Here is a 13,253-nt window from a genome sequence, read left to right as displayed (position 1 = left end):
GACAGGAGAATCAACCAAATAATTGTTATCACAATAAGATGCATATAAGAGCATCTAGGGATGTCAGAACCTCTTGTGATTCCTGGGAAACACACAGGAAGTGGAGGATGGTTTGGTATTGCTTTGGTGGCTGTGGTACAAATTGTTTTGATGGATGCATATCATCTTAGGAACTTTTGATTTTCAAGCATTCCTCATGTGGGATGGTCATGGTTGAAAGGCACGTTGACTTTTTTGTTGGAAATAGGGAAATGCGCAGCGGCATCTCCGGTGTTTTGTCATTCATCCTGCGCAACTTCCTTGCCGTGTGGACTTTGCGGCAGTATAATTAGTTCACCTCACTTCCTCCTTTTCTCATATCACAAGGGTTAGGGTTACTGAGGTCACTGTCACAATGAAAGTCCGCTGTGGGTTAAATAAAGTGCATGCACAAACAACCTGTTTGTTTTTTTTTTGTTTTATTTCATGGGAGGACAGTCTGAAGATTTTAAGAGTCTTACTCAAGGGCAAAACAAAGCCGTCTTCAGAGTTTGTTTCAGTTGGCCATAGATAACAAAACTCGATCAAGAAATGCTGACTGAGAGTCTGGGTAATTACCTGGCAGCCATCGTGGATTTTATAACTTACACCTGCTGACGTCTGTCTTTCAGCCTGCAGCCTCCCTGGGAAAAAAAAGGAAAAAAACTCACTGTACCCACAATTCCCCTTTATCAAAACAAACACAGACAGGTTATCAGCTTTTCAATGAGGCCATTTACTTCTTGATCACTTTCATGCAAATGCTCTCTTTCACAAAGGGTGAGAAAATATTCACTGTGTGTATTAAGATTAAGATCAGATTTATTGGTCATGCATATATTACCTGACTCCCGCCCTCTGGTATTCGCATACCATCTGGGACGAGCCCAAAACCAACATGATTTCAAATGGGGCTATTTTTTCTAAAACTCGTGCATGTGATTGGATGAAGAATCTGTCCGTCATCTTGACTGACACGCCACTTCAGCCACTCCCAATGACTCAACCCGTGATGTAGCTCAGAGCTTACCTGACTCCCGCCCTCTGGAGCATGAATGGGCGGCCATAACGCGGCCATTCATCCAAAGTCCCACCCAGCGATTGATGATTGGCTCTGATTATTTTCTAATCGGACGAAACACATATGACTCCCAGGCTCCTCAGATGGTTGTGTGAGGAAAGGGAACGCCCCCGCGTGTAGTTGGTGAATGCAGCCAGATGACGTGAGTCAGGTTAATGCATATATGCATACACACGAAATTTGTCCTCCGTTTTTAACCCATCCGGGTTGTCACTACACACTCAAAGACAGATGCCAACCTGGAGCGGTGGGCAGGCATTCCTAGCGTCCGGGGAGCTTGGGGGTACGGTGCCTTGCTCAAGGGCACCTCGGCCGTGACAAGGAGGTGGACTGACACCCCTCCAGCTGTCAGTTCCACCAATCTTTTTTTGAGTGGCGAGAGTGGGAATCGAACCTGCCAACCTTCTGGTTATTGGACTCTAACCACTGAGTGACGGCCGCCCTATTATTATTATTGCTGTCTTTGTGGATCAAAACATAGCCAGTTGCTGAGCTTAAAACCAGTACTGTTCTGGTGAGAGCCATCTTTTCAGATGTTGATATGTTTAGGAGACCAAAAAAACCTGATTGAAGGAAGCAACATGTTCAATTCAACTGAACATACTGTCGTCCCATCTTATTTTCTTCACATATATAAAGATAGATAATTTACAAATTTATATTATATTTCTCTGCGAGAAAAAGATATTTTCATTGAGCAGCACCAGGTCACATTTGTTAAAATGTTTGTTTTACTCACACAGAGGCGCATTATTTGGATTGAACTTTTCCTCTGGATTTATTGGACAGCTGTGTCATTACCTTACGGCAGTTAGGGGTCACGGACAGTGTGATGTAACTGGAAATGGCTCCACCGTGACGCACTAATTAGTGAGCTTCGAGGGTTTAGAGCTTTTTGTGAAAACCTTTTCACTTCAAAAACTGTTGGTCTTGTTTGCATGCATTTACCATGGTAACAGAGTCGATGCATTTTAGTGGCTGTTTGGGCGTTGGCTAGCAGCAGAACGTTCATTGTTTCCACTTAGAACAGTGTTTTGTTCATGAACTCCCCATCAAAACTTGGGATTAACAAAAAGATGGTCCGCAGTGTTCCAACGATTTAGTCTCACATTTGGCTCGGAGCGTGAGGTTTATCATTTCCACCTGTAAAAAGCCCAGTGGTTATCATTCACCATGTCCCGTCATAGGGTATGCTGAAATAAGGTAAAGATAAGACTTTTGGCCTCATACAGTCTGCTCTGTGGAAGCTCAAAGGTATTACATCATATGTTGGCATAAATTAGACTTTTTTAAGCCAAATGTTTCTTACAACATAACGAATGTCTCTCCAAATTAGAAAAATCTGGAAGACAATAGCAACTTATAAAGTATATCTCACATGAGAAATCAGGATTAAAACTAGTTATGCGTTCAGGAGAACCTCAATACAGCATAGGAGTGTTGCTATATATATTGTATTTCCAATGTACTTTTTTTCCTCCCGTGGCTGCTTTATTGACCTCATGTCAGTCTGTATAGCGGAGGAACAACGGGGAGAGGTAAAGCTGGGCTACTCTTTCTTATTTATGTATCTATTTCTATATTTATTCATTACCCCCACTGCTTGCAAGGTTCCCAGTTGCAGGTTGCCTTTCGATTTGGTTGTAAGAAGCATGACAATGGTGTGCAGGTTGCTCAGGAATCAGATGAAATATGGAAAGGAAATGGAACGCATCTATACTGTGTCCAAGCAGACCAGTTCTAGGATGTGTTCTTGTTGAGCTCTAAGGAAATGCTGCCAGTGTCCGTACCTTGCTGTGCTCTGGTTGTTGAATATTACATCTTGCCTGGCATGTTTGATTGTTGCTGTGGGCCTCCTGCGCAGATTGGAGCAGGGTGTGTGTTCCAACTGTTGTCTTAAGCAGACGAGTGTAACAAACCTGCAAGTGCCAGATGTTACACAGCACTCGCAATCCATTTCTCTGTCTCTTCTGTCTGTTTCTCCTCCTCCGACTTCACATCCCCGCTGCCTGTCTGTCAGCGCTTACCCAGCGGTGGTGTGAGACATTGCGTCAGGGTGCCTGAGCCGCCAGCTTCTGCCAACTCACACTGTGACCTCCAGCCCCGCCACCTCAGCTTTATGTGCCAATGCCACAGCAGGGCACTACTGGGCATTTATACTGAGTGAACTCCCAGTGCCAGCAGAAGAGCTTTTTCATGTTGTTAGGGTGTACTATATTGTAGAAGGGAGCACAGCCTTTCTAACAAAAGATGGATTTCCTGGAATACTGGACGTTTTTGTCGCACTTTAATTTTAGCATTAGATTATTGTGAACATTTTAAGACACTGTCACAGAAAATTTTAAGATTAAGTATTAAATAGTGTGTGACATAATATGATTGGATTTTAATGGTAAAGGACATGATATTTTTCAGGAACCACACTAGCACCAATATTCAAGATGTAACACATGACAGAAAATGATCACAACGTTTGATATAATCAGTGATGTTGAGTAATAACACATATTTGTTACTGCAGTGTCTGGGGTCAGTGCCCACTGATGAAGGGGCAGTATTGATCAGTTTAGGGATGAGCTGAGCATGAGATGATTGTCTATGGTGCACCTGGGTGATAAGAAAGCGGCTCATGTCCTTCTTTGCGGCTCATGTCCTATCAGGCCCAACAGCCAAGATATAACCCCCCTCCATCCTCTCCGAGGCCCCCGTCCTTCCCAGCTAACCCTGGCTTTAGGAGCTCCTTAGGGAGCGCTGACTCAGGTGACTGGGTTTTAAACAGCGTCCCCATCCCCCTCTCCATCTTCCATGGCTGGAGTGTGACCTTGCCTCCACCCACAGGAAAGAGAAGAGGAGGAGGAGGGTTTGAGGGAGGGCAGAGTTGGGTGGGGATAGGGCTAAGCCCTCATTAGCCCAAGCTGAGGCGGGACAGCTCAGGAGAAGTGCGCTAATTACTCAACTAACAATGTCCTTGCCGTTCATGGCTTAGAGCGGCCACTTCGCCACGGGATAATAACCCCATCACCTCTCTGAGAAGTTCAGGATGGCATTATCATGATCACTTTAAATGATGGACAGAGGGTGGTGTTATAATGCAGCGAGCTGACTGATGGATTTGGCTGCAGCTTCTTAAACTGGGGACATATAACTGCAGTATCTTTTTGATTAGTAGCATGTTTGCTGGAGTCACTGGGTGGCACACATACCTTATTATATGACTTTGAACAAACTTTGAGCAAACCTTTCCTGTATCTCATTTTCTTTTTGAAGAAAATCGTTGGGCACCAGACACAGATAGCTACCAATTTTAGCAAGTTACACCCTAAAAGAGGAGTCTATCATTAGTCTCAGAAGTTTGCAGTTGCAGTCCAATCAAGCGTCTCCTTGCCTAGCAACCGATGGGGACTGTTTTGTCTGGGGCTTATTTCTGAGTCATTGGTTCTCGGTGACTGAGAGGTGACTGGTGAGGCCAGCATGAGGCCCTCAGCACTACCCTTCATCTTTTCTGTTAGCGTGTGGAAAACAGCTTGGCGACCGACAGCCTGACATTACAGCAGGAGCCTGTAATCATGGGACTGTAAAAACCCAAATCCAGCAGCCACAAACAGTGTGGCCTCGTCACGGTGGTGGCAGCTAAGAACCATTCGCCGCTTCTGTCCCATAAACTGTGCTTGCCGTGTCATACCAGACCCCCGTCACAGATGACCGAGCTTTCAATAAAGTTGCCAGTTAAACCTATAAAAGTGATATCTGCTCGGAGAAGAGGATGCTGATATCATGAAACTGACATGTGTAAACGCTGCATGCATTTAGGCTTATAATGTAAACAAAATTACTGTATGGAAGAAATTTCACGTACATGCAAGCTTTCTAACAGTCTCTAGTGTAACTTATGTGTCAAAGTCACGTAACAGTAAATTATGTTTAAACTATGAGTTAGGAAATATTTAGCTTTCTAGCTCTCTTACCATACAAGCTTTTGCCATTACACTGACTATACTTGTGCTGCCCGGCTGCCATACTCCCCTCAAATGCTAAGCGCCTATTTCCCATCATTATTCCTCTGTAATGCGATCAGGATGGTAATCAGATTGCAAATGAAATACCTCCATGACACAGTTGTGTGGGTCCTATTGGTGTGGGGAGTCTAGAAAGACAGTGGATGGAGAATTTGGAAGGACAGAGCGGCTCCAACCAAATCTAGGACTAATCTGTAAACCCTCCCTCTGCTCCTCCTTTGGGTGCTGAAGGGCAGGACAGGGTGTTTGACGGATTCTTGTGGCCTGTTTTTTTTTTATGAAGTATTTTTTTTTTCAAGTGTAGAAATAAAGAAAAGAATTCCTGGAGCTCAGTTTCTTTCAATCATCAATGTCACATGCCACAGTTTTAGTGTTAACCTCAAGATAATACACCTTCTGCAGTTAGTAATATCAGTCCAAGGCTGCTTTGACATGTATTTTCTTAAATATTCTTTGTCTGTTTTTTACATTATTCAGCTGCCACATATTTTCAAAGAACCGCCTGCGAGCAGTACAGTTTGAAAGGAGGCACAATAAGGTTTTAAGCTGCTAAACTACTTATGACTTGTGAATATGTTCATTAATGCATCTTAGTGTAGAAGATGAGTGAGGATGAGACAGGAAAGTGCTGGATACAGTAGTCTGTCAGAGTGTATTACACACAGAGCTAAGAGCCAGTTGACAGGACAGCCACTTGTAGTTGCGGGGTCCGGGTGGCAGAGCGGATTTTATAGAGAACAGGTCTGTCTTGATGAAGGATTTCTGTGGTAAGTAGGTGCAAAATGGTTTGACGTGATACAGTACTACTTGTTTTACGTACTGGTTTGGATTTTAAGGTGAAACTAAATTGCTTGTAGCTGCTTTTAAATATCTTCTCTTTCCTGTGTGTGTTTCTTACAGTCGTGACAGTGACCTCTCTACAATTATCTCCAACCTACACCACACCAGACAGCACGGCATGCCCGAGGGCCAGTCAGCTTCTGACCACAGCACCAGTACCGGACACACAGGTAGGATCCACATAACGCTGCGAGTGTTTGTGTTTAAAGGTTTGTCACTATGCATATGTGATGCAGCTTCTCATTCTCTCCTACCATCCTTCCATTTGTATTTCCTCCTTTGCATCTAGGGTGATGATATATGCCACCCTTACATCTTCTGTAACACATGTACATGTTTCATTACCCATAATTAACTCTAATTTGTGCAATGGGGGGGAATTAAATCTAAGCGTATTACTCATTCCTAAAGGTCGCTCTTAAGTTGATTACTTAATATTCTTCCCACATTCTCTGCCGCACTCCAGGATTTTTGGTTAAACCCCTTGTTTTAAATTACATCTGAATAAATAGCTTTGTTTGCCTTTAATCCAGTTTCATGTGAGCAGAGGAACCATAGTGTGCATTTACTAAGCTAAGAGCTTTAAGAACACAGACCACATTTAATCACAGCTATTTGTCAAGTAGCCTGTTTGAGGATATTATGGAGCCATCTGTATATCACTATTCACCTATCAAACCCTCTATTCTCTATGTTGCTGCCACACTGACTTAGTTGTACATAGTTTCATGGCAAATATTATGTTTGTGTAGTATACTGTATGATCCCGAAAGTAAATGATTGATAGCAGCGACGCTACACAGGAAAAACAACACTAGCGACTCAAACAAATTTCTCACATTGTCACATTAAGATGCAAAACTACAAACTTTCTCAACGTTGGTTTTGATGCTGAAACAGCACAGTCAAGTGTGTTTACAGACAGATCAATAATATCTTTCTCAATTTGTATAAAGTATATTGATTATAATGTTTTTTTAATCTAATTAATGATAGCGGTGGCTGTCATCTATATAGACCATACCTGTTCTCCACTGTTGCCCGAAGTTCGACCCTGTCCACTCTTATCCCATTAGCTAGAGGCACAGCAAGTGGCATAATCACCCCAGACTCAACACCTCCAAACCCTCTCCCTGTGTGCTCACCTCCTCTGTCTGCCAGATTAATTGTCCATACGGTGCCTGTGATATCGGGTAGGGTGGGTGGAATGAGGAGGATATTAGACTGCTCAACAACGTGCTCAGTATCTCAGACCTCAGTTTGGGACAGATTTCCACCAATATTCCAGCCTAATCAGCTCCTAAACTTAGTTTAAAAGTCTGAGCCCTGAATAGTTTTCTTAATGTCGGAGGACAAGAGCGGATAGAGGTGGTTATGGGGTTATGATGGGGGAGGGTGTTAGCATACTGTGGCCAACGCCATAGGGGGTCCAAGACCCTAAAATCTGTCCGTTTGAGCATTAAAGGGAGATTTAACAGGCTGCCTAAGCGGCTCGCTTCGTGTCTGTAAACAAGTCCAATCCGATCAGCCACTGGCTCTAATTCTGTCTGCCAGTGAAATTAGACACACGTGCATTCTCAAACACACAATTATGCACAAATAACACATATTTATACAGATGCATGCCTACGCAAAATCAACACAGGTTGAAATTTGCATCCAAACACTTACGTGGGTGAGATGTGAAGCACAGCAGTGGATTATTTGACTTTGAGATGGATGAGATATAAAAAGAAGCGTCCTGCAATCATATTGTCTGTACGTTGTCAGTCAACTGTACCATTTGACTTATTATCCTAAAGTGTGTACTGTGGAGGCAAACAAGCAGTAGGACAGGTGAGAGGTAAAAGAAAAGTCTGAAAAGTAAGACAGAGATTCACAGTTGAAGAAATGTTTGAGAGAGAAGAGAGAGGGATAAAAACTAGTGTGGTCGTGGTATCAGAGGAGGGCAAGTAGCAACTATGGCGGTGGATTGCATGTGTGTGGGATGGAGGTCAGGAGCAAAGGGAAGCAAGCTTGCCGGGCTGTCTATGTGCCGGGGTGGGCCGTTAATTAAATTTGAGGAACAGACAGGAGGGCTGCCTCCCTCCTTCTCCTCCGCGCTACATCCCTCCCTCCACAGCCACTGGCGATTCAGAGCCTCTGGGATGGAGGAGGAAGGAGGGGGGTGCAGGGCGCCGACGCTGACGCTAAGAGTCTGGCTTCCTGTGGAGACTGTAAACCGTGGCTCTGCGGTCAGACCTGAGACTCAAACAGGCAGATAAGGTGTTTTGGGGCCGCCACTCTCTCCCTCTCTTTCGCTCCTTATGCTCAGGCTCCCTGAGCAGGCTCCCTGAGCAGTTATAGCCTGTTGTCGTGTATGTGGTTGGGGGTTGCAGCAGCGGTTGGGAACATTTTTGTGTGTGTCTGTGCATGCGCATCTTTGCGTGTGTGGTTCAAAAAGCCTGCTTTTAGATGTTTGCTTGCGTGTGAATCTGCAGCCTGGCATGTCCGTGCAAGACCTCTCCTTTCAAAATAATTGTGAGTGAGGATGGTTTTTAAAGTATTACCAGCTCCTTATTACATGATTAGCATAGAAAGGAAATTCTGCACCAAAGTAAACACTCGATGTTTCTGCGCTGATGATAGCTCTGTCTTACAGAAGCAAACAGAGAAATGTGGTTGTAAATATTTTAAAACTGTTAGCTGCTTAACGGAGATGTAATTACACGTCATATTAAAATAAAAACAAATTGGTCAAGCCATAGAATAATGTGAATATAAAGTGGTGCAAAGAGTGGACATTTTTTTTCCCTTATGCTTATAGGAAACCACTATTTTATGTTTATAGTCTTTGCCATTTTCTTATTTTTTATTTTTGGGGTGTCTCTATTTTTAAAGACACCCCCACCACACACACACACACACATTTCTGTTTCCCATACTGTTTTTTTTTTTTTACATTTTTCTTGCATCCACCTTGTCACCTTGAGAAAATGTCCCTGCACATGTCATATGATTATTTGATGATACTTTTAAAACATAAATAGCCTATGATAACCCGTGAATTGTGAGTTGTTTGACAGAAATATTATACATATTCTGGCATGAATCGTTGCTTAGCAACAGTTGCTGTAATTGACAGTAGACAGATGTGTGTTTAGATGACGAACTGAAAGATTTCTCATAGAAAGCAGTAAAACCAAGAATGAGAGAGGACAGATAATTAAGCATTCATTGTAATTTTGTTACGCAGAATTTATTAGCTGCAAAACTTTGATTGTTTGATCAACATTGGGATGAGGTCAGAAACATTGGCTTGCTAAGGTGCTGACGGGTTTATTTTGCCACCATGCATGCTCCTTCAATTCTATCAAAACATGTACAAAAGATTTATATAATTCTGTAGAAGTTGTAATCACTGCTCCAAACTGGTATGCAAAGCCATTTGAAAATATAAAGTCTGCACTGGAGTTAATGCCTTCAAGAACATTGAAGGCATTAACTCGCCACATGGCGACATTTTAAAATTCAAATGCTCTTCTTTTGTAAAAAAAAAAAAAACACTTTCAAATCAAAACTCTGGCAGCACACATGATAAGAACTATTGTCCTACGTCAGGAGGGAGGAACTTTAATAGAAAAAATGTTTTTTAAAAAGACAAAAAGTTCATTTTAGAGTCCAGAGTCAGAGTCCAGGGCTTATTTGAAAAAGCCACTGTTACTGCCGATGGAAACATTACTGCTTCTGCAACACTACATGTGCAGAAGAGGTGATGTTTCACTTCATTTTAAAACAGAGGGCTGATTGTACCGATGGGAAGATTGTACTGACAGAAGGCATGTAGGATGATGAAAACAAAAGCTTACATTTCTCTGTAAGTTTTTATATTGTAACAACCATGATGTGCTTCAAATGGGCCATTTAAGTGTATATAAAAGCCACAGATGTTCATTTTAAGGTCAGTCGTGATTTTCTTATATTTCATTCTTTTCAGTTCGTCTCTCATAATTTCCTTCCATCTTAACAGAAAGACTTAGATGAACACAGGTGCTCTTTATGTATAGCAGTGTTACTGTTTCATTTGCACAGAATGGTGGTGGTGCATCCTACTCTCAGCATGATCAGAGTTGGCTCTCGCCTCAGCTCCATCAGCCGCCCCCATCCATTCTTCCCCCCGCCCTCCCCTCCTGTTCCCAGCTGCATCGGCCCGTAAGCCAATCAATGGCAGGGCTTTCAGGGCCGGCGGAGGCCCCGACGCACGGAGGGGGATCAATAAGTTATTAGCACCATTCTGTCAGCTGTAATGTGGAGATTGATCGGGGGGCTGCGGCTGGCGGCCCACCTCACGTCCCCACCTGTCACGCCCCCGCCCTTCAGCTCCTCTCTCCACACAGCCACCCCCCCTCCCACCTCCTTGGCCTGATAAAGATGACAGATTAACAGAGTAAGAGAGGAATTAAGGAGTCTGGCTGTCTGAGCTGTCAGCACGCTCCATGGGATGGAGAGAGGAAAAGGAGGACGACTGAAGTTTGAGAGAGAAGAGGAAATCGGAAAAAACTGAAAGCTCACCTGCCCGATGGGCGAGTCGCTTATGTCCTGCTGTTTCCTCTTTCTCTTTCCCTTCCTCTGTTCTCATCCATCTTTCCTCTCTGTGGGAGGAACAGCAAATAAGGAGTAGATGCAAGCGAGGAAGAATTGAGCAGAGGCTGAAGCATAGTGTCCTAATATGAATAAGAGTATATCATTGCTGCTTTCTGCATGGAATAATTGCACTTATTTGACAGTGGAAATCGCAGCCTTGAAGCTAAAACAAAACGCCTGACTCCACAATCACTAATTCCTCTGTGAAATTAACAAGCAGGTGATAGGAAAAGGCCTCGGGTCGCAAAGTTGACTGTAAGCGGTGTTAGTCGGAATAAAAGGGTTTGTATAGATGCTAGCAAAGCTCAAAGTTTGGCATTAAAAGGGAGCGCCGGTGCTCTGAGAAGCCCCATTTAATTGGCTTTAAAAGCTTTCCACCCTCAAATCTCTGGCCCTTAGGCACTCGCTCAGGAGACGCGGTGTCTTAAGTGAGGTCGGCTCAAGAGATGTCTCGAGTGTGTATGTTTGATCATGAGAGGCTGAGTGTGAGTGTGGGTGTAAATGTATGTGTGTGTGTGTGTGGTGGAAGAGGGGTTTAACTAATGGGGGATCACTAATAGGGTAGATGGAGACAATCAGTGATTTTTTTTTATCTCTTTTTTTTTTTGTATAGACCAAAGAGAGAAACGAACTAGCATTGGTTTGAAAATGAGAAGGAAAATAGAATGAGAGATCATAAAGGAGATGACAAAAAAGTAGAAATGGTGAAAAACATTGTGTGTCTATACGTGCTGTTATCCATTAGTACTCATACCATCTTCCCCTCTCTGTCTCTTTTGGATGGTATGGGGAGTGTATCTCCTAAGGACCTGAGTGACAACATCAAACACTGGATCATTAGTGAACCTCCTTCCTTCCTCCCTCTCTTTCTGGCTCAGTTGCCCTCTCATCAACACCAGTGGTCCTTTAAGAGCACAGCAGAGTCCTCTGAGTCCCACCTAAATCGCTGTCTCCTTCCCCTCTCGTATGTTTAGAATTTTTAAAGAGATTTAAAGTAAGTTATCCAACCCACTAATTTGTCCAAATGGAGATGCAGAAGGAGACCATGGGTATACCATGCTAAGGCAACTCAGCAAGGATAGCAGCGATCATTATTGGATACATTTTCATCTCTGGCAAACATTGATCCAAACAACCTGACCGCAAAAAGTTGGAGTGCTGACCTTGCATTACAGATTCCGAACAAAGTCTCCATAGTCCTTATAATGTCTCTACTCCAGCCCTATACATGGACATTACTAACTATTTTGTTTTATGATATAAGTAAGAGCTGAACAAGCTTTAAACTCAATGAAGCTCAAAGATATTTCAACAGTTGTTTCGAAGGACTGCAACAGCAAAAGTAAGATGACTGTAATCAAGGAAACTTGTGCCTCATATAGCAGGCTTCAATTTCCCCCACTATAGATGTTATAAACAATATGATAAATAATCCAAATGTATTGCATATTTAGGCTGTAACGATGTTGGTGAAGACATCCTACAGTGTATCAAACTCTGATTATAGTTTGTGTTTATCTTGAAAATGAACACGTCGTCACATGTTCAATCAGAACTCATAAGACACAAAATGATGTAACCCCACCCTTTTTGAGGTATATCATTTCACGATCACATAAGCATACCATTTTACCAATAAAAGGAAATACTAGAAAATGCTCTAAATTGCATTAGAACTTTATGGACCATAAAAGTGCCTCCAAGATGGCATTTAAACCCAAAAGGCACTTAAGTTAACTTAAGCTTTATGTCACCTGTCAAAGACTGCCAGGTTAGAGGTTAAAAGGCAGATGCCAGAGTTGGACACGTAACACGACACTTTGCCACTTCGAAAAAACATATTTTTTAACCCCCTTTTTATTTTATTTTTTCTCAGTGCTGTTTACACATGCTGTGCAAATGATGAAACATTGCTTTGTTGAATAGAAGAGCGTGCGAGAGAGGAACCATTCTCCTTGAGGGTTGAAAAAAAAAAAAACACTCCCCCATCCCTAAAAATATGCATTGTAAAGTGAGAAAGAAGAGAACCAGTCGCTGTTTTGGCTTGGCTGTTTCTGTGCAGGAAGAAACAGAAGAGTTGGAGAAAATCAGAGCTGCATGAGAGAAAAATAAGTGGAGATAGACAGAGCGATGACAAACGGCTCTTTCCTTCCTGCCGGCGCAACGCGCGATGCGCTCTGCATCCCCTCCCTTCGCTGATTAGGCCTGTATTGATTTGAGGCGTGTTTGAGGGGGTGGAGGTGAGGTGCCGGGGCGGGAAGGAAGAGAGAGATGTGAGGGGAGGAGAGGAGGGGGCAGCACTGGGGGGTTTCTGTAATTGTACACTAGATGCTCCTCTTTGGCGGCAGAGGTGGAGGCAGGGGGACAGCAGGAGGAGGAGGAAGAGGGTGTTAATGGGAGGGGAGAGGGAGAGCTCCTGGTGGGAGAGGGGCTCAAACACATCGAGATGAGAGCACAGGGAGATGGAAGCAGATGGAGAAATGAGTGTTTATGAGGGGAGGACAGCAAGGGAGGGAGGTAGAAAAACTAAAAAACACATGATGTAGCCATATTATCAGCTGACAGAAACTTATCAAGCAGAAATGGGAGAGGATTTCATGGAATTTAGTTCAGTCAAAGGCTGCTAAAAATCCGGAAAAAAGAGGACGAGAGAGAGATTGTGATAACGCTTGGGG

The 13,253-nt window shown here is 43.3% G+C and overlaps 1 protein-coding gene across 4 annotated transcripts in view; it reads left to right on the top strand.

The window, feature by feature from the left end:
- samd11 (sterile alpha motif domain containing 11) overlaps positions 1-13,253 on the top strand; it is a 51,958-nt gene that overhangs the window by 15,673 nt on the left and 23,032 nt on the right. For all 4 annotated transcript variants that reach the window (XM_075476557.1, XM_075476558.1, XM_075476560.1 and 1 more), the window contains one exon: positions 6,016-6,125. In XM_075476557.1, coding sequence (XP_075332672.1) covers positions 6,016-6,125 — 110 coding nt within the window. The remainder of the gene's footprint in view (positions 1-6,015; positions 6,126-13,253) is intronic.

Source organism: Odontesthes bonariensis, chromosome 10, assembly GCF_027942865.1.
Source record: "Odontesthes bonariensis isolate fOdoBon6 chromosome 10, fOdoBon6.hap1, whole genome shotgun sequence".
Lineage (NCBI taxonomy): Eukaryota > Metazoa > Chordata > Actinopteri > Atheriniformes > Atherinopsidae > Odontesthes > Odontesthes bonariensis.
This window is presented reverse-complemented; position numbering and strand designations above follow the sequence as displayed.